This window comes from Arachis hypogaea, chromosome 19, assembly GCF_003086295.3.
Source record: "Arachis hypogaea cultivar Tifrunner chromosome 19, arahy.Tifrunner.gnm2.J5K5, whole genome shotgun sequence".
Taxonomy (NCBI): Eukaryota; Viridiplantae; Streptophyta; class Magnoliopsida; order Fabales; family Fabaceae; genus Arachis; species Arachis hypogaea.
The window spans coordinates 151793047-151810816 of record NC_092054.1 but is presented as its reverse complement, the minus strand read 5'-3'; the positions used below and the strand labels follow the sequence as shown (position 1 = coordinate 151810816).

The 17770-nt window shown below is 41.9% G+C and overlaps 2 protein-coding genes across 3 annotated transcripts; one reads left to right on the top strand and one right to left on the bottom strand.

The window, feature by feature from the left end:
- The first annotated feature begins 10752 nt into the window (after window positions 1–10752).
- On the top strand, window positions 10753–12322 carry LOC112775799 (protein CMS1). Of its 2 annotated transcripts, none has more exons than XM_025819652.3 (5): window positions 10753–11415; window positions 11490–11562; window positions 11634–11683; window positions 11779–11892; window positions 12004–12322. In XM_025819652.3, exons 1-5 carry the CDS (start codon window positions 11003–11005, stop codon window positions 12140–12142), a joined length of 789 nt encoding a protein of 262 aa, XP_025675437.1. In that variant the 5' UTR covers window positions 10753–11002; the 3' UTR covers window positions 12143–12322. The 2 variants fall into 2 exon arrangements, with proteins under 2 accessions (XP_025675437.1, XP_025675438.1); XM_025819653.3 differs by having other exon boundaries at window positions 10921–11415; window positions 12044–12322.
- A 562-nt stretch (window positions 12323–12884) lies between these two features.
- LOC112775798 (prolyl 4-hydroxylase 1) lies at window positions 12885–17676 on the bottom strand. The gene is made up of 12 exons (XM_025819651.3): window positions 17361–17676; window positions 17170–17217; window positions 16927–16995; window positions 16793–16845; window positions 16412–16477; window positions 15999–16073; window positions 15520–15594; window positions 14928–14998; window positions 14790–14841; window positions 14583–14672; window positions 13810–13902; window positions 12885–13173 (listed from the first exon to the last, which is right to left on the bottom strand). Exons 1-12 carry the CDS (start codon window positions 17422–17424, stop codon window positions 13066–13068), a joined length of 864 nt encoding a protein of 287 aa, XP_025675436.1. The 5' UTR covers window positions 17425–17676; the 3' UTR covers window positions 12885–13065.
- Window positions 17677–17770: the final 94 nt, after the last annotated feature.

Genomic DNA, 17770 nt, shown 5'->3' with positions numbered 1-17770 from the left:
TTTGCCAACAACCATGTAAGAGGGCCAAAAATGCAAGGATGTGAAATCACATCAGTCTAAAATTTGAGGTTTAAAGATTTAAAATTTTAATTGAAATTTAATCCGATTCAATTAAAAATAATAGAAATAATAAAATCAGTGGCTGAACTTAAAAAAATTTTTGGAGGACAGAAATTTTAATAAAAAATTATATAATAATATTTATATTAAAATAAAATTTATAAATATAATTATTTTATTTTTAAATTTATTATTAATACGTAGGATTATATATGGTTAAAATTAACAAAAAATAATTCTGATTTTGATTAATAAAAAATTTTGTTTAGATTAATAAGCCAATTTGATTTTAAATAAAAAATTAATTTAAAGAAAATCAATTTTACATGAAAAAAATTAGTTTTTGCATGTAAAAATCTATTTTTATTTAGAAAATTAATTTTTTATCTAAAAACTGATTTTTATTTTTAAAAAATTAATTTTTTATTTAAATTATATAAAATCAATTATAACTTATAAATTATTTTTTAATATTTTAAAAAATTAATTTTACTTTTGATAATATTTATCTCTCAAAAGTTTTAAGATTAATTATTTTTATTATTATTTTTATTACAAATTAAATAATATAATACAACAACACAAAATCTTAAATTTCTAATAAAGTAAAAATATCAAAATTTATTAACGTAAACAGTGTTATAATGACATTAAATTTGTAAAGTTGATTTAAAAATAAAATAATAATTTTTTATTAATAACTGATATTATTACTAGTTATATTATAATTTTTATTATTCTAAAAATAAAATAATGCATGAAATTATATGAGAAGCTAAATATAATTTAGTGTTAATACTATAATGATATTTAATTTCTAACGTTGATTTAAAAATATGTCACTTGTTGTTAATTTAAAAATATGCTATTTGTTATGTCAAATAGGATAGGATAAAATATTTAAAAGAATAATAAAGATAGACATAAAACTCATATACATAAATTGAAAGTATATCAATTTAATCAAACAAACTAATTTTATTTTCTTTAAAATAGAATTACTAATATTTTTACAAAAATTTTGGTGCCCCTTGTCCACACAAAATTCTCCCATTAAATAAAATAATATTATTTTTTATAATATATGTATTACTTTTCTTAAACAAATTAACTTTTAATTAATTTTCAATAAAAAATTAGACTTGTGCAGTTAATTTACTGAATTTTTAATGATTTTATCGACTCTTTGATAAGTTTTTAGAATCAAGTTTATTGTTTAAATCAAATCAGTTAGATAATCAATTTCCAATTAACTCACTTGAATTAGCCCGTTCAGATGAATTTCAGTTTGGTTTGAAAAATAAATAAATAGATCAGTTTTAAATAAGGTGAAACTCAAGTACAATTAATTTACGTGAAATTGATAATTAAGAATTATTTAAATAAAAATTTAGTCAAATCAGTCAAGTCATTTAACTGTTTTCAACTATCAACTTTATATGAAATATGTACGAGATGTCTCTCGTATGGTTTGAAGGATGGATCGGGGATCCGCGGGCAAGGCTGGAACCGGATTGCTTGACTGGAGCGATGGAGGGTGGTACCTACAAAGACACTCCGACGCTCAAGTCAGAATGGATCTAAGAGGTATGAGATATGAAGAATGAATGAATGAATACCTGGAGGGACCTGGGTCCTCTTATTTATAGGCGATGGTGAATATCTTATCTTATCTTATTTGGCTAAGATAAGAGAGATATTTGGGTTCGAAAGTTGGTTAGAGGCTTAGAAGGGCCGGTTTTTGGGCCTTCGGGTCGAAGCGGGTTGTCCCCGGGTAACCGGGTATGCGGGATCCGTGGGTCGGATCCGTAACAGTTGCCCCCGCAGCGGGAGAGCGAGCGAGGTCGGTCTGTCGCTGGGAGACGTTTGTTATGGGCTCGATTTTTCCTCGGGTGCCCGTCTGATTTCTTTGAGATGAGGTCGGTGCCTCGGTCTTCGTATCGTGGAAGATTCGTCTGACCGTTTAGGTCTGACGTGACTCTTTCGTATTAGTCGCGTCTGTTGCGTTCTTCGAGGCGTTACCTTTTTCGAGGGGGTATTTATTGCAGGCTTGTGCTTTTTCTTCTTTGCCCTTGCGTTTGTTTTGCTTTCAAAGGGTATTTTCGTCGTTTTACTTTTTTCAAAAACCGTTTTGGTTTTCCTCCTTCAGTTCCCTCGTTCTGCTTTTACTTCTCTATTGCCTCTTTTTCTAACCAGAGCATTTCCCATTCTCCATTTTCGCTTTCTGTGGTTTCGGTTGGTCTTCTTCTGTGGCTTCTTTCCTTCGAATTTTCTTCCTTTGATTTATCAGGTTAGCATTTCTCTCGTTTCTTTTTTGCTTCTTCTGCTTTGTTTTTTGCAGTTTTTTGTTTTTGCTAAGTGTAATTTTAGAGTAGTTTTGTGGCGTTTGTATGGTGGTTAGATAGTTCTGTTGGGTTTTTAGAAAAGGGCTGGGGCGAGTGCCACCGTATGATTGGTGGTGTGCGGTGGCGGTGTTTGTTTTTGGTTTTATACCCGCCGTCGTTTTCTGTCGTGAGGTTTGGCTGACGGTGGTGCTCGTCGATATTTTAGGTATGGCTCGCCGATGGACGGAGGGTGTGAGGGCTCCGGTGGCCCCGACGGGGGGTGTCCCTGACCTTTTTTCTTGGGTTACCACTGATGTTTGGGGGACACCGTCGCAGATGACGGAGGCGGACCTCCAACGGCTCCGTGATGAAGGGGCTGTTTGTGGGGGTGGCGATGCCGAACGCCACTACGAGCTTGCCCTCCCTGGGGTTGACGAGAGGGTTTGCTATACTAATCTCGACTCCCCGACAGTGCTGGATTGGATGTGGGTGTATGAGGCGATGTTCACCCGGCTTGGTGTTCGGCTTCCCTTTTCTCCGTTTGTTCAGCAGTTGTTGAATCGGTGCTCCGTGGCGCCATCCCAGCTACATCCGAACAGCTGGGCGGCAATACGGTCTTTTGAACTTGTTTGTGATTATTTAGAGCTACCTGCCTCAGTAAATATTTTTCTTTTCCTTTTCTTGTGTACTCTTCCGACTAAGGAGGGGAAGCATAAGAAGGGGTATGTATCTTTCCGAGCTCAGCCCCACCGTCGGGTTTTCGGTTTGTATGAAGACTCCTTCCATGGTTTTAAGAGTGGTTACTTTAAAGTTCGTCCCGCGAGGGGGCATCACCCTTTTTGGTTGACGCTGGAGGGTGAACGTCGGTTCCCCACTTACTGGAACTTTAAGGCTGGTCCGTCCGTGTTTACTCGGGTTTCGAAAGAGTTCTTGTCCTCGGAGGAGCGGGATATCGCTCTTGTCCTGTGGCAGTTATTTGGGGAGCGTCCTCTTAATCCTCGGGACGTGATGGGTGATCCGGTTGCTTGCCAGTCGTATGTTGGTGTGTGTCCGTTCTTTACTTGTTTTTATGTTTTGTTTCCCGTTTTCGTAACTTGGATTTTTGTTTCTTGTTTCCTTTGCAGTTGAGATGGCTGGTGGCTTGACATCCTTGGCGCGTCTGAAGGCGGCGATGGCCCAGGAGGAGGGGTCGTCGTCCTCGGCTACTCCTATTTCTAATCCTGCCGTGGAGTCTCAGCCGGTTTCTCAGGAGGTGATTTCCTCGGGTGCGCGGGCCGATGCTCAAGTTTCCCCTGGCCCTGCGAACTCTACTGAAGTCGTCGTGGTGACGGCTGCTGAGGCTTCTCGGAAGAGAAAGAGGCCTGAGGACCCGAGCAGTGAGACTTTTGAGGATGAGGGTCTTGTGCCCAGCGTGATGGATCGACGCTTCGATGCCCCGGGGTTTATTGATCAACACTTGATGCCTGGAACGGAGCCGTTTTTTGATGGCTGCGATGTTTCGTTCCAGGCCAAGTCGGTGTATCGTGCTCTCCTCCGGTCTGCCGTTTGTTGTTCGGAAGGCTGAGCCTGTGATGGCTCAGGTCGGTTTGCTGGACAAGAAGCTTCGTCATTCTCATGCTGAGGTAGCCAAGTTGAAGGGGGAACTTGAGGCTGCCGAAGCTGCGAGGGAGAGGGCTGTGAAGTCTTCTGAGGAGGCCGGGTCAGAGATTCTCCGACTTGCCGAGGTTGAAACTTCGCTTCTCTCTCAGTTGGCAGAGGAGCGGCAGCGGGCTTCCGATGTGGGTTCTCAGGCTGCCATGCTTCTCGCCGAGTCGGAGGCTCTAAAGGCCGAGGTTGCTGCCTTGAAGAGGGAGAAGACGGAGTTACTAGCTGATGCGAAGGATGCAATTGCGGCTACCGAGGAAACGATGAGGGATCAAGCTTCAGTGCTGGCTCCTGGTGTGGATATGTCCGTGATGGGGGCCTTCAAGACTGTTCGCGATGGCCAGATCGTTGACCTTGAGTAGCTTTTACTTTTATCTCTTTGGATTTTTTCTTTGAACTGTGTTTTTGGATATTTTCGGATGGCCAAGGGCCGTGTATTTTGATTTTGGAACACTTTATTTTCGTTTTAATGGTACTTATTGGCCGTTCGGGCCTTTTGTATGTTTCGTTGTTGTTTTTGGGCCGTCCGGGCCTATCCTGTATTCCGTTTTAGGCTATTTCGTGTGTATTTCATTTGTTTCCTCGGACCGTCGTTTGGTCGGGTTCTTTTGTGGATATCCGCGTGTTTGGGCCTGGGGGGTGATCAGTCCCCCAGTTGTGGCCGTGTTTTTGTTCCGTATTTGGGATACTGAGAAAAATAGAAATAGCTGTTCTAATGGAATTTTTATTGATTGGTTGGGCCTCGTTAAAACCCTCCGTTGGTGGCGGGAAAGAGTACCCGAGTTTAAAACTTAGATGGGAAATGAAACCTTAGAATTTGTAAACTGGTAGGAGAAGTACAAAAACAGAAATGAGGACGAGGGTGCGACCTTTGTAGGTTGGTCTAGGCGTAGTATCGTTGCAAGTTGGCGGCGTTCCATGTTCTCGGGACTTCGTCGCCGTTGAGCCGTTCGAGTTTGTACGCTCCTTTTCCGATTACAGCCTTGATTCTATATGGTCCTTCCCAGTTGGGGGTGAGCTTTCCTTCTCCTGGGGTCGGGGGACCGATATCGTTTCGTCGTAAGACGAAGTCGTCGGCCGCGAATTCTCGCCGGATGACTCCGTGATTGTATCTCAGGCTGATTCTTTGCTTTAGGGCTAGCTCCCTGAGATGGGTTATGCTTCTGGTTTCGTCAATGAGGTCTCGTTCTGCTTCCTCGTCGTTACCTCCGACCGTTTTCCTGGGGCTTGGGTCTCCGATCTCTACCGGGATGACCGCCTCGACACCGTATGTTAGTCGGAAAGGTGTTTCTCCCGTTGTCGTTTGAGGTGTGGTTCGGTATGACCATAGGACGGACCCGAGTTCGTTGGCCCATAGCCCTTTGGCTTCGTCGAGCCGCTTTTTAAGTCCTTTGACGATTATTTTGTTTACGGATTCCACCTGTCCGTTTGTCTGGGGGTGTTCTACCGAGCTGAAACGGTGGGATACGCGTAGCCCCTCTAAAAATTCTCTGAATTTTTTGTCGGTGAATTGGGTTCCGTTGTCCGAGATAACGATCTCGGGGATCCCGAATCGGGTGATGATCTGACGCCAGAGGAATTTTCGGCATTGGGTTGCCGTTATGGAGGACAGGGGTTCGGCTTCGATCCATTTAGTGTAGTAGTCTATGGCGACGATGAGGTATCTGAGTTGGCCAGGTGCCGTAGGGAAGGGTCCGACGAGGTCGATGCCCCAAGTGCCGAACGGCCGTTCTGCCGATATGGTGCTGAGCTGGTGCGGTGCGGCTTGGTGGATATTGGCGTGTCTTTGGCATTTGTCGCAGTTTTTAACTATTTGTATGGAATCCCGGATAACCGTGGGCCAGAAGTAGCCTGCTCTGATGACTTTTTGGGCTAAAGTCTTGCCTCCGACGTGGTGACCGCAGCAGCCTTCGTGGATTTCACGGAGTATGTACACCGTGTTCTCGGGTTCGATGCATTTGAGCAGGGGTTGTGAGAATCCGCGTTTGTATAGCTGTCCTGCGACAATGGTATAGTTGGCAGCTTCCCTTTTTATTCGTTTTTCCTCTTTGGGGTCTGGTGGCAGTGTTCCATCGATGAGGTATTGCAGGATCGGGTAGGTCCAAGATCCCTGGTTTGAGATTGTCAGGTGAGCGTTGGTTGTTGTTGACACGGAGGGTGTCTTGACGACTTCCTGGATTAACGATTTGTTACCGTGTTCGGGTTTGGTACTGGCTAGCTTAGAGAGTAGGTCTACTCTGGCATTTCGTTCCCTAGGGACGTGCTGTATGGTGACGTGTTCGAATCCTTCTCTTAGTTTGTTTACCTTGGCGAGGTATTGTTGGAGTAGGGGATCTCGTGTCTGGTAGTCTCCGTTAATTTGGGAACTGACTACCTGTGAATCGGTATTCACTTCTAGGACCTTTGCTCCGACTTCCCGGGCTAAGGATAGGCCTGCCAAGAGGGCCTCGTATTCTGCTTGGTTGTTTGATACTGGAAATTCGTATCGTACCGACTGTTCGATCGTGATTTCGTTTTGAGTTTCAAGTATGATTCCGGCGCCTCCGTAGGTGGAGTTTGATGAGCCGTCGACATGTAGTTTCCATGATTCGGGGGTGAGCTTTCCCGGGGTCATCTCGGCGATGAAGTCAGCCATAGCTTGTACTTTGATCGCATTTCGGGGTTCGAATTTGATCTGGAATTGAGATAGTTTGATGGACCACGCTAGCATTCTTCCTGCTAGGTCGGGTTTCTGCAACACCTGTTTGACCGCTTGGTCGGTTCGAACCGTCACGGGATGAGCTTGGAAGTATTGTCGTAGGCGTCGGGAGGCTGTAAGGAGTGTGAAAGCTAGCTTTTCTAAGCGTGAGTAGCGAGCTTCCGCATCTTGTAGGACTTTGCTTATGAAGTATACGGGTTTTTGTTCCTTTTTCTCGTTTTCACGGACGAGTGCTGCTGCGAGTGCCTCTTCCGTTATGGAGAGGTATAAGTAAAGTGTTTTCCCTGTTTGGGGTTTGGCGAGGATTGGTGGTTCCGCTAGGACCCTCTTGAAGTGTTGGAATGCTTCTTCGCATTCCGTCTCCCATTTGAAAGGGGCTTCTTTTTTCATTAGTTTGAAGAAAGGGGTCGCTTTTTGGGCCGAAGCCCCGAGAAAGCGTGACAATGCCGTCAGTCGGCCGGTAAGCCTTTGGATGTCTTTAAGGTTTTTGGGGCTCGTCATCTCGAGGATGGCGCGACATTTCTCTGGGTTTGCTTCAACTCCGCGTTGTGTAATCATGAAGCCGAGGAACTTCCCTGCCTCCATTCCGAAGGCACATTTTGCCGGGTTGAGTCGCATTTGGTGCTTTCGTAGGGTGTTCATTATGACCTTGAGGTCGTCAGTTAGTTGTTCGCCGGATTCGGTCTTGGCGAGCATGTCGTCTATGTAGACTTCTAATTTGTTACCGGATAAGTCTCGGAATATCTTGTTAACCAGTCTTTGATAGGTTGCTCCGGTATTTTTTAAACCGAAGGGCATTACTGTGTAGCAGTACGTCCCGTCTGGGGTGATGAACGCTGTTTTCTCTTCGTCTGGTCGGTGCATCAGAATCTGGTTGTATCCGGAATATGCGTCCATGAAGCTGAGGTATCGGTGACCGGATGCAGCGTCTACCAATCCGTCGATGTTTGGTAGGGGGAAGGCGTCCTTCGGACAAGCTTTGTTGAGGTCCGTGTAGTCGACGCACATTCGCCATTTCCCGTTAGATTTTTTCACTAGTACGACGTTGGCTAGCCAGGTCGTGTAGGGGAGTTCCCGGATAAAGTTGGCCTCGAGTAGGGCTTTAACTTGTTTTTTGACTTCGGTGGCTCGGTCCGGTGACATTTTTCTTCTCCTTTGTGCTACTGGTTTAGCTTTGGGGTCCACGGCTAGACGGTGAGACATTAGGTCGGGGTTTATTCCCGGCATGTCGGCTGGTGTGAATGCAAACAGGTCTCTATTTTGTTTCAGGAGTTGAGAGAGCTCCTCTTTGAGGTCATATGGGAGGTTCCTATTAATGAAGGTGTATTCATCCTTGGTTGGCCCTATTTGTAGTTTTTCCATATCTCCTTCTGGCTCTGGCCTGGGTTGGCCGTCTTGTCGGGCATCCAGATCGGCTAGGAATACTCCGGCCGCATCTCGGGATTTCTTCCTTAGGGCTAGGCTGGTGTTGTCGCATTCGGCTGCGACTTCTCGGTACCGTCGTCGGTTCTGAATTTCATAAGGAGGTATTTGGTAAAGATGACTGCGGAGAAGTCATTGATTATTTTCCTTCCGAGGATCACGTTATAGGCTGTGGAGTCTTTTAGGACTACGAATTCAGATAGGATTGTCTTCTTCTGGCTGCTCGTTCCTATGGTGATGGGAAGTGTGATTGAGCCATCTGGTTTGAGGAAGTTGTCTCCGAGTCCCGTGACGCCGTGGCGGTGTGTTTGGAGGTTGTCGTTGTGGAGTCCGAGTTTATCGAAGGCTCCTCGAAAAAGGATGTTTGAGTCTGCCCCGGTGTCTACCAGTATCCTTCGTACGAGTCCTGTCCCGATTCTAGCTGAGATGACGAAAGGGGCGTCCTCGGCTGAGGTGCCGTGTTGGCAGTCCTCTGGTAAGAACGTTATCGTATTGTCGGCCGCGGAGATTGGGACTTGGTTCCTTACAGCCATTACCTTGAGGTCTTTCTTCATTGTTAGTTTTGACTTACTTGATACGTCCTTGCCTGTGATGACGTTTACTATGATGGTCGGATCTTCCTCTGGGCTTTCCCTGGGGGGTTGCTTTTGGGTTCTCGGGTTACGTCCTTCTCTCTCTGACGACCTGTCTCTCTCCGCGCGTCTCGGTTCTCTGATGATTTTGGCAAATTCTGTGAGTTTGCCGTCTCGTATGGCTTGTTCAAGGGCGTCTTTAAGGTCGAAACAATCTTGTGTTCTGTGACCGTAACCTCGGTGGTATTCGCAGTAGAGGGTTTTGTTGCCTCCTGTCCTTTCTTTGAGTTGTCGGGCTTTCGGAATGATGCCTCGATCTGCTATTTGGTGGTATATCTTGGTAATTAGTGCTGTCAGGGGCGTGTAATTAGAGAATTTGCCTATTCTCGGTGGTCGGCTAGTCGGCCTGGGGTGGTCCCGTTGATTCTCTTTGAGTGTTGGGTTTTGGTGAGAAGCCGAATTGCCGCGCTGGGTGTTGCCGTGCTGCCGCTTGTTGGCGACGACGACCTGGCTGACTTCTTCGTCGTTGATGTAGTCTTTGGCGACGTTCTGGATCTCATGCATGGTCCATACCGGTCTGGTGGTGAGGTGTTTGCGAAAATCTTCGTTCATTAGCCCATTGGTCAGGCAGAGGCTTGCGACGGAATCCGTGAGTCCGTCGACCGTTAGGCATTCGTCGTTGAAGCGGTCGAGGTATTTTCTTGTGGATTCTTCTTGTTTTTGCATGACCCTTAGTAAGCTGATGGGGTGTTTGGCTTTAGTGATCCTAGTAGTGAACTGGGCCATGAACTTTCGTGTAATATCGTGGAAGCTGGCTATGGATCCGTTCGGGAGGGCGTTGAACCATTTGATCGCTGGCCCGGCGAGGGTTATCGGGAAGGCTCTGCATCGGACCGCGTCGGCCGCTCCTTCTAGGTTCATTCTGGCCTCAAAAGCCGTTAGATGTTCTTGGGGATCCTTAGTTCCATCGTACTTCATATCGGTAGGTTTGTCGAAGCCTTTGGGAAGTTTTGCTCTTAGGATTCTTTCTGTGAAGGGTGTAGCTCCCATTATTATATGGTCATTTATCGTGCGTTTGGTGTTTCGGTCCCTCCGATCTTCGTCTGAGTAGTGTCGATAACTCGGATCTCGAGAAGCGCTGCGGTTATGTTTCTTGTTGTATCGCCGTTCTGGCGATTTCTCGTGTCTGTGATCGCGTGATGAGCTGCGACCGTCTCTTCTGTCGTGTCGTTGGGTTGGCGATCTACCGTGGCGAGATCTTGATCTGGAGGTTGCATGGCTTCCGTGCTCGTTGTTGTGTTTTCCTTTATTGGTTATCTTGCCTTCGAGTTCCTGAACCCGGAGGCAGAGATCCTGGATGATCTGCGCTATTTTGTCGCTGGCTTTCTCAGGATGTCGTCGGTCCGTGACGTCATGATCGTTCGCGTTTTGGACGGTACTCGCTATTCTCGCTTGGTTTGTGACTTCGCGGTGTTCGGGGGTTGGGTTAATCGGTTGAGAGTCATCCTGGCTTGAGGGGGTTTCCTCTAGGACGTCCCCCATCGGGCCCAGCTGGCGCAGGGTCCCCACAGACGGCGCCAATGTACGAGATGTCTCTGGTACGGTTTGAAGGATGGATCGGGGATCCGCGGGCAAGGCTGGAACCGGATTGCTTGACTGGAGCGATGGGGGGTGGTACCTGCAAAGACACTCCGACGCTCAAGTCAGAATGGATCTGAGAGGTATGAGGTATGAAGAATGAATGAATGAATACCTGGAGGGACCTGGGTCCTCTTATTTATAGGCGATGGTGAATATCTTATCTTATCTTATTTGGCTAAGATAAGAGAGATATTTGGGTTCGAAAGTTGGTTAGAGGCTTAGAAGGGCCGGTTTTTGGGCCTTCGGGTCGAAGCGGGTTGTCCTCGGGTAATCGGGTATGCGGGATCCGTGGGTCGGATCCGTAACAAAATCGATGCACATGAGTTTTCACTTTTAAATAATTGTTTACTTTTAATTTGAATAAAGTCATAACAAAGTGAAAAAAATAAATGGAGTAAGGTTATTTTAACTATTTTCTAAGATTTGCACAGTGCATAATCAAATCATGAAGTAGATGTAACTGCGTAGTATTGGGCTTAAGGAAAAGAGGAATAGATGTTGATATAAGCAGTAACGGGCTGGCCTGGGCTTAGAAACCCGAATATCATACAATGATTCCGATCCGACCCGGGCTAGATTGTTATTGTGCTTGTGGCCGTGTCCGTCGTTTGCAGAAGCTACTCAGAAGAAGGAAGTAAGGAATGGGGAGCGGGAAGGAGGCTACTCAGAATGAACAGCAACGAAAACGAAAACGAAAAGAAAAAGGAAAAGTAGAAGGAGTAAAGAGCAAGAAGAACTCAGCATCAGCATCAGCATCGGAGCAGCTGCGATTCTTTGTGGATGAGTTTCAGTCGGCGAAGGGTGTAAAGCTTTCTTCTCTGGAGCTGGATTCCCTCAAAGACTCTTCCATTTTGACGCTACCTCATTCCTCTGTTTCCGATTCCGATTCCGATTCCGATGTCAAAATCTTGGGGAATAATATAAAAGCAGCTTTCGGAGCATCATGGAAACAGGTCCTTTGTGAACCTGACCTTGTCCCCGGCAATGTCCTTCCCGGAAGCCCTGCAATCCTTATCGTAGCTTCATCTGCTTTAAGATCCCTTCATCTTTTAAGGTCACTGCTTTTTCCCTTACCTTTCATACTTTGAAATTCTTAAACCCTAAACCCTAAATTATTATTTTGCGCAGGGGTTTCCGCTCTTTCACAAAGGAATGCCATGCTGCAAAGTTGTTCTCAAAGCACATGAAACTAGAAGAACAGGTATGCTCCCTCGCTCCCTCCAACTCTCCAACCCTATTCGGTTGATGCTCACCTTTTTAAGGTTACTGCAGGTTTCAGTGTTGAATAACCGTGTTAACATTGCTAGTGGCACACCAAGCAGGTTGAACATCTGATTACTCTCCCTGACATTGTTTTACTTGTATTCACTGGTCAGTCATTGAGATGAATTGTGTATTGTTCTCCCTTCAATTTCAGGATAAAGAAGCTCATTGACACTGAGGCGTTAAGCCTTTCGCGGCTACAAGTGCTTCTTCTCGATATACATCCAGATGTAAAAGGCTACTCTCTGTTAACTCTTCCACAAGTCAGGTTTGGCTCTCATTTTTTGCTTTAATTATTCATCCTTGTCATCTGGTACATCACAAACCTTAATCTCTAGAAGCTAATGGATTTGTTCATGGCTTAATGTTACATGCGCAGAGATGAATTCTGGGACTTATTCAAGAACTATTTTTATCAGGGGATGATCCAGGGACATCTGCGTATCTGTCTCTATGGTCCACTCCAGTCGGCTGTCCGCTTAAAAGGAAAACCAGCACAACCTCTTCCCGATGAATAACATATCATCCCTCTCTACTTGTTTTTATTTTTTTTCTAAGTATCTTGGTGAAATTCCTATATCTCTAAATGACTTTCATGGGGTTTGATTAGATGACAGTCTACTGTTATTTTATTTTTAACACTTTAAAATGAAATTCAAGTTATATATCCTCACACCCAAGCATATTATATCGGCAAATGTTACCATGTCTCACTAGTTATACATGGCTCATTATTTGTACATTTACGCCTTGCCATGTTAAGGAATGTGATAGATGATGCACTTCCCGGTATTTTGTTAAACTATTGCTTAGTATTTGCATGTTAGTACTATAGAAATCAAACCATAGTCTTCTAAGCTTCATTTTAAGAGTCCTAATATAGAAATAGAGTGCTAGTGTTGAAAAAAAAATTAAAAAGTAAATGATGCTCGTATTGAAAATAAACATGACAAGATTAACGTGAAAATGAAAGAGGTTGAAATCAATGATGAGGAAACAGAATAATGTTGCTTGTCGTGTTCATTACTGATTACATCGAATTCTCACCGGAGTTCTATCTTAGCCTTCTTTAGGGATAACTAAGGTTGCGGTTGCTTTGATTTTTCATTTTTTAATATTTTTTATTTTTAGAATTTTATTAAAAAAAAAGGGAAAACAAAAGTAGAATTTTATTTTTTTTTCTTCACAAAATCCTAAAAACAGAAAATAGAAACCCAAAACAAATGTACCCTAAAAACTTCTAAAGTTGCAAAAGAGATAAAATCGCAGAGATAAATCATCCCTTTATTGATTAGATTTTAAACTATTGAATATCTATACTACGAACTATTATTTGTTATCACCATTTTCCCGAAGGACAAATATGATGGGTAAAGTCCCCGAGTTACAATTTGGGTTTTGTATTTGTGAGGGAGTTGATCATTCCGCTGCAGGAGATGAATTAATTGTGAGATGACTGCCTCATCCACTTTGTAGCTGACCACTTCTCTCCAGAGAGTACCTCACATCCTCCATGCACACTATCCGGATCTGACTTTCCATCTAGTCCCTGAGAATACAGCCGCACAGGAAATCAAGAAACAATTACAGCTCTGCATATTCGAAATTATGTACATTGACATTCTTTTCTGACAAGAGGTAGTGGGGAAGCCCTTTTGATGAAATGCCAGTGGCATGCTTACAAGTTACAACAAATATATTCACTTTGTTCATTTTTATCTGTCATTGTGAAAATTTTTCTGTAGTAGATAAAAGAAAAGGGACGAAAGTACATTGAACTACAAGAATAACAACAACAAAGCCTTGTCCCACTAAGTGGGGTCGGCATTGAACTACAAGAATGAGGAAAAATATTTAAAAAAAGACTCTCTAGATCTAAGAATGATTAATGTGTAGCCTTGAACAAATTCACATATTGTCTTACATGAGACAATGAGATATTTGGAAAATTTCATGTTCCAAATGTATTTGACAGGAACCATTTTTCATTTGTTGGGAGTTAGTTTAACAACACTTTAATCCCTCATGCTTAAAAGGAACATCCTAATAACATATTACTACTAGTAGTTCAGAGGAAGTTTAGACCAATGAACAACAGTTAAGAATTTAATAAAATAGCTTCTCTTATTTCAAAATTTTCATGAATGATTACTTCAACTAGCTAATTAAATAAAATCATACTAACCATACTCCAAAAGAGCACAGCATTTCCTTTGATTGCTTTCACAGATAGCCCTTTGACAGTTTTCCCACCACAGCTACATTCACCTGAACCAGCCTGAAATCCATGCAGTGCGCGTATTATGAATAGTAGCCTTCAGTACAGTCATAAAGATCAACTAGATTGAAATCTTAGCACACAGAATAGATAGTAAATACTAGAATATTAATATTAACATATTCCTCCACTTAAAGTTTAACATATAAGATTAACCAGAAAAAACAAAATGGTACATCTCCTGCATCAGCCTGTGTAAGGAACCCAATCAATTATGAACTGGTGCACTTAATTGTAATTAAGTGAACTTTAGGCTGGGTGAGTTTTGTAATTAATTCCAACTAGGCAAAGAAGAGAGAATATTGTAACTTGTTAGGGAAGAGCCATGTATAGGCTCTAATGGGAGGGATACTGATGGGTAAATCTCAGAATTTGGAGACGAATTAGAACTAGGAGAGTATGGCATCTCAAAGAGCTACAGGCAAGATATGGCCTCTTGAACTGCCATTCCCAATTACTATTTCTTGTCATCATCAGTGTGTTAATTCAAGACTTTTTTTTTTCTGTATGTTATTTCTAGTCCATTATCCTCCATGAATACCAGGTTCCTTAATCCTTACAGCCTGTCACCCAATTCTTGTTTTAGTTTCAGACCATTGATATGCTTCAGAAGTCAGAACTACAACTACAGCAGCTAATGGAATATGTTACATGACAAATTCAGAAAACAAGAAACTAACCATTGGGAAATATGTCTCTCCTCCCTCAACATTGTCACTTAAATACATAAGCATCGTAGCTATTCGCTGCCCACCACGCTTCAAGTTGAACTGCCTCAAAAATTAAGGCACGAGGATTGCAAATGGTTTAGTTTAAGAGACTTCGAGGTAATTCTCATGCTTACTAAAATAGATAAATAAAATATTAGAGAGAATAATATAACTTACAGCATCAGAAAAATAGTCATGATGGGGTTTGTAATATTGATTCTTCTCATACCTGTGCTGCTGCAGATGTTAGCCTTATACTAGCAGCACCATTCTCTATTCTTAAAAAATATTAACAAAAAAGGGACATCTCCTTACCTCAGAATTTGTATAAGCTCTCCATTTTCAATTGGTATTTGAGAATAGATGGAAATCCTTTTTTCAATTGCCTAATTGAGCAAGGTGAACATGCTTAGCAAAGTATACACAATCAATCCTCACCAATAAAATATGTTGTGTACCTCTTCTCCAGTTCTACATTTACTGGTTTTGGCCTTTGTTTAATTACGTTTTCTAATTTAAACTTCATTATGAGATTAGTAATTGTAGAATCTCAATTCTCAATTGCTAATGCTTGTAGGTTAAGTTTACATTTAACAGATGCAATGGTTCACATCTTTATTAGATGGTCAGATTTTATGAAAAAAGAGAGCTTCTTGACTGTGATGTAACAGAATCCTAGGCGTGAAACCTAAGGACCATAGGTGGGACACGATGTTTAAAAGACTGAGCAACTCACTAATAAGTAATAACCACTCAAAAAGTGTTCTAAGTGAACCAGCTGGTCTATGCTTGTGCGTATCAGACCAGGAAAACTGTTAAAATTTCATGGTTGAATCAGCTGGTGCAGTCGGTGGTTTAATGACAAAAGCAAGACGATTTGAGAAGGAAAATGATCTTCAAAACTTACATGAACCATGGGATATTTTCTCTCCTCAGGACTTAAAAACATACCAGAGCTTGTTCTGACATCACTCTTGATTCCCTGTGAAAGGTATTCACCATATTTCATGAAGAAATTAAATAAATATATTCCAAAATTCACAGTACAACATTATTCAATTATTAGATATTAGATATTTTGATCAAATGAGCAACAAACTAATACATGTTTAAATTTTTCTCATATGGATTTCCTTCTGTTTTAATCCATTTTATGTAGAGAAAAAAGCATCTGAATGTAGTTGTTTCCCTTCATGAAAGTTGATGTGAAAAGCGATTTGTATAACATCGGCTATACAGTTTCATGTCACATATTTGAGGATGATATAGCACCAGATATATAAAACCATTTTTAAAAAAAAAAAATCGAATAGAACCACAAGCATCCAGGTTCTGTTATCAGGAACCCAGTGAGCCCAACCCAGAAGAAATCAACTCTCAATGTACCTTTCCTGTTTTTGTATCCACCACTGTTGAAATATGCAGGCGAGGAAGTGCTACACCCCTGAGATAATCACATTCCTGTAAATATAAAATTATTTAAATTCAGACACGTCTAAACATCAACCGAAAAGGGCTTCACTCAGCAGCTGGATTTTTTAAAAGTACCATCAAATGCCCAAGATTAGTATATAGCTATAGATCCTTTTCTGTTGGGATAGGAAGATCTTATCTGTGGCTAAATAGCAAGTCCTACTTCACGCTAGCAGGCTGGCATCTAATGAGGAAACTTTAACCCTCAAATAGATGTCTGAAACTTTAAATTGACTCCTTAGTCTAATCTGTATAATATCCTAATAATCCTAGTCAATGATACAGTGATAACAGGTTTCACTCTAAATTTCTTACAAATCTCATACCTCCATGCTTAGGAAGTTGTGCAGCAAAATAATTCTTGGAGACCAGCTAAGCACTTCAGGTTTGACCTGCATCAAGAATTGACGATCATACAAACATAATTATCTATAAGCATGCAAGTCAAGTCTCTGCTCTCCCAATCAAAAGAAGGATACTAAATAGCAAACAGATACTATCAAAAAGAAAGAATAAGATAGTTAAAAGCTAAGTAAACAGAGACAATGCTCAGATAAATACGCTCGTTAAAGGCTCGAATAAAGAGGACCAGCATCAAGGCTCGAATAAAGAATAAGATAGTTAGACATTCCTAATACTTGCATACGCTGATATAATATATCATACATCATAAAAGGGATCAAGCACTCAGAATGCAACAGACATACATAACCAAGTCGTAAGATCTCTGCTTCTTTGTCGTTGCCCCAATGTGGAAGACCTGAACATGTGAATGCAAAAATAAATGAATAATTGAGGGGGAAAAGAATAGACAATGAACAGGGATAAAAGTAAACAAGACCTCTGGGCAATTGAAGATGACTATCGGTGTCAAAGCCACGCAATCTTCTAAATGGAATACCCTGAGTGCCTATAGTCATCAGGTTAGACTAACACTAACAAACAACACTACAACAATGCATAGCATATATAATAACAATAACAATAACAATCAAACACACATATGAAATTGTAATCATAATCGTAATCATGACTAAAATTAAAGCGATTTCACAGAAGAACACTAAAGAACGCAAGATTATACCATATGAATCTTCCAATTTCCGAATGAACGCCAACTGAGAAAGAGCACCTGAAATTTCCAGTACAGAAAAGAACATGAATGAGATGGAAATGGAAGCAGCTGAATTCTGTAAGAAGGTGAAAATGGAATCACCAAACGAAAGAAAAAGTAGCACAAGAAGAAGATCACAGCACATGCTCGCATCTTATTACCTATAATCATTCCGATGGTGACAAATGTGAGAAGTCCGAAAACGATCTTCATCGAGGAAGCCATGGATTTGACGAGGGACGAAGAAAGAAGCACGACTTGGAAGCTGAGAAGAAGAATCAGAATCCAGTTTCGTCGCTGTTGCTACGTTTTGAATAAACAGCGACCAAACCGCTATCAACTCCCCTTGCTTTCTTGTTGAAACTTGAAACTGGGAACTCGCCTCCGAGCTTCTCTCTCTTTTCTTTTTCTTTTCTTTTAATTTAATTTTTTATTTTTGACTTGACTTCACTACAGTACACTACGACTACGTATCATAAATAAAATGAAAAACAGTTTTAAAATATATATAAATAAAAAAATTTACTAATATTTGTCTTAAAAACATATTTTAAAAATATTTTAAAAAATA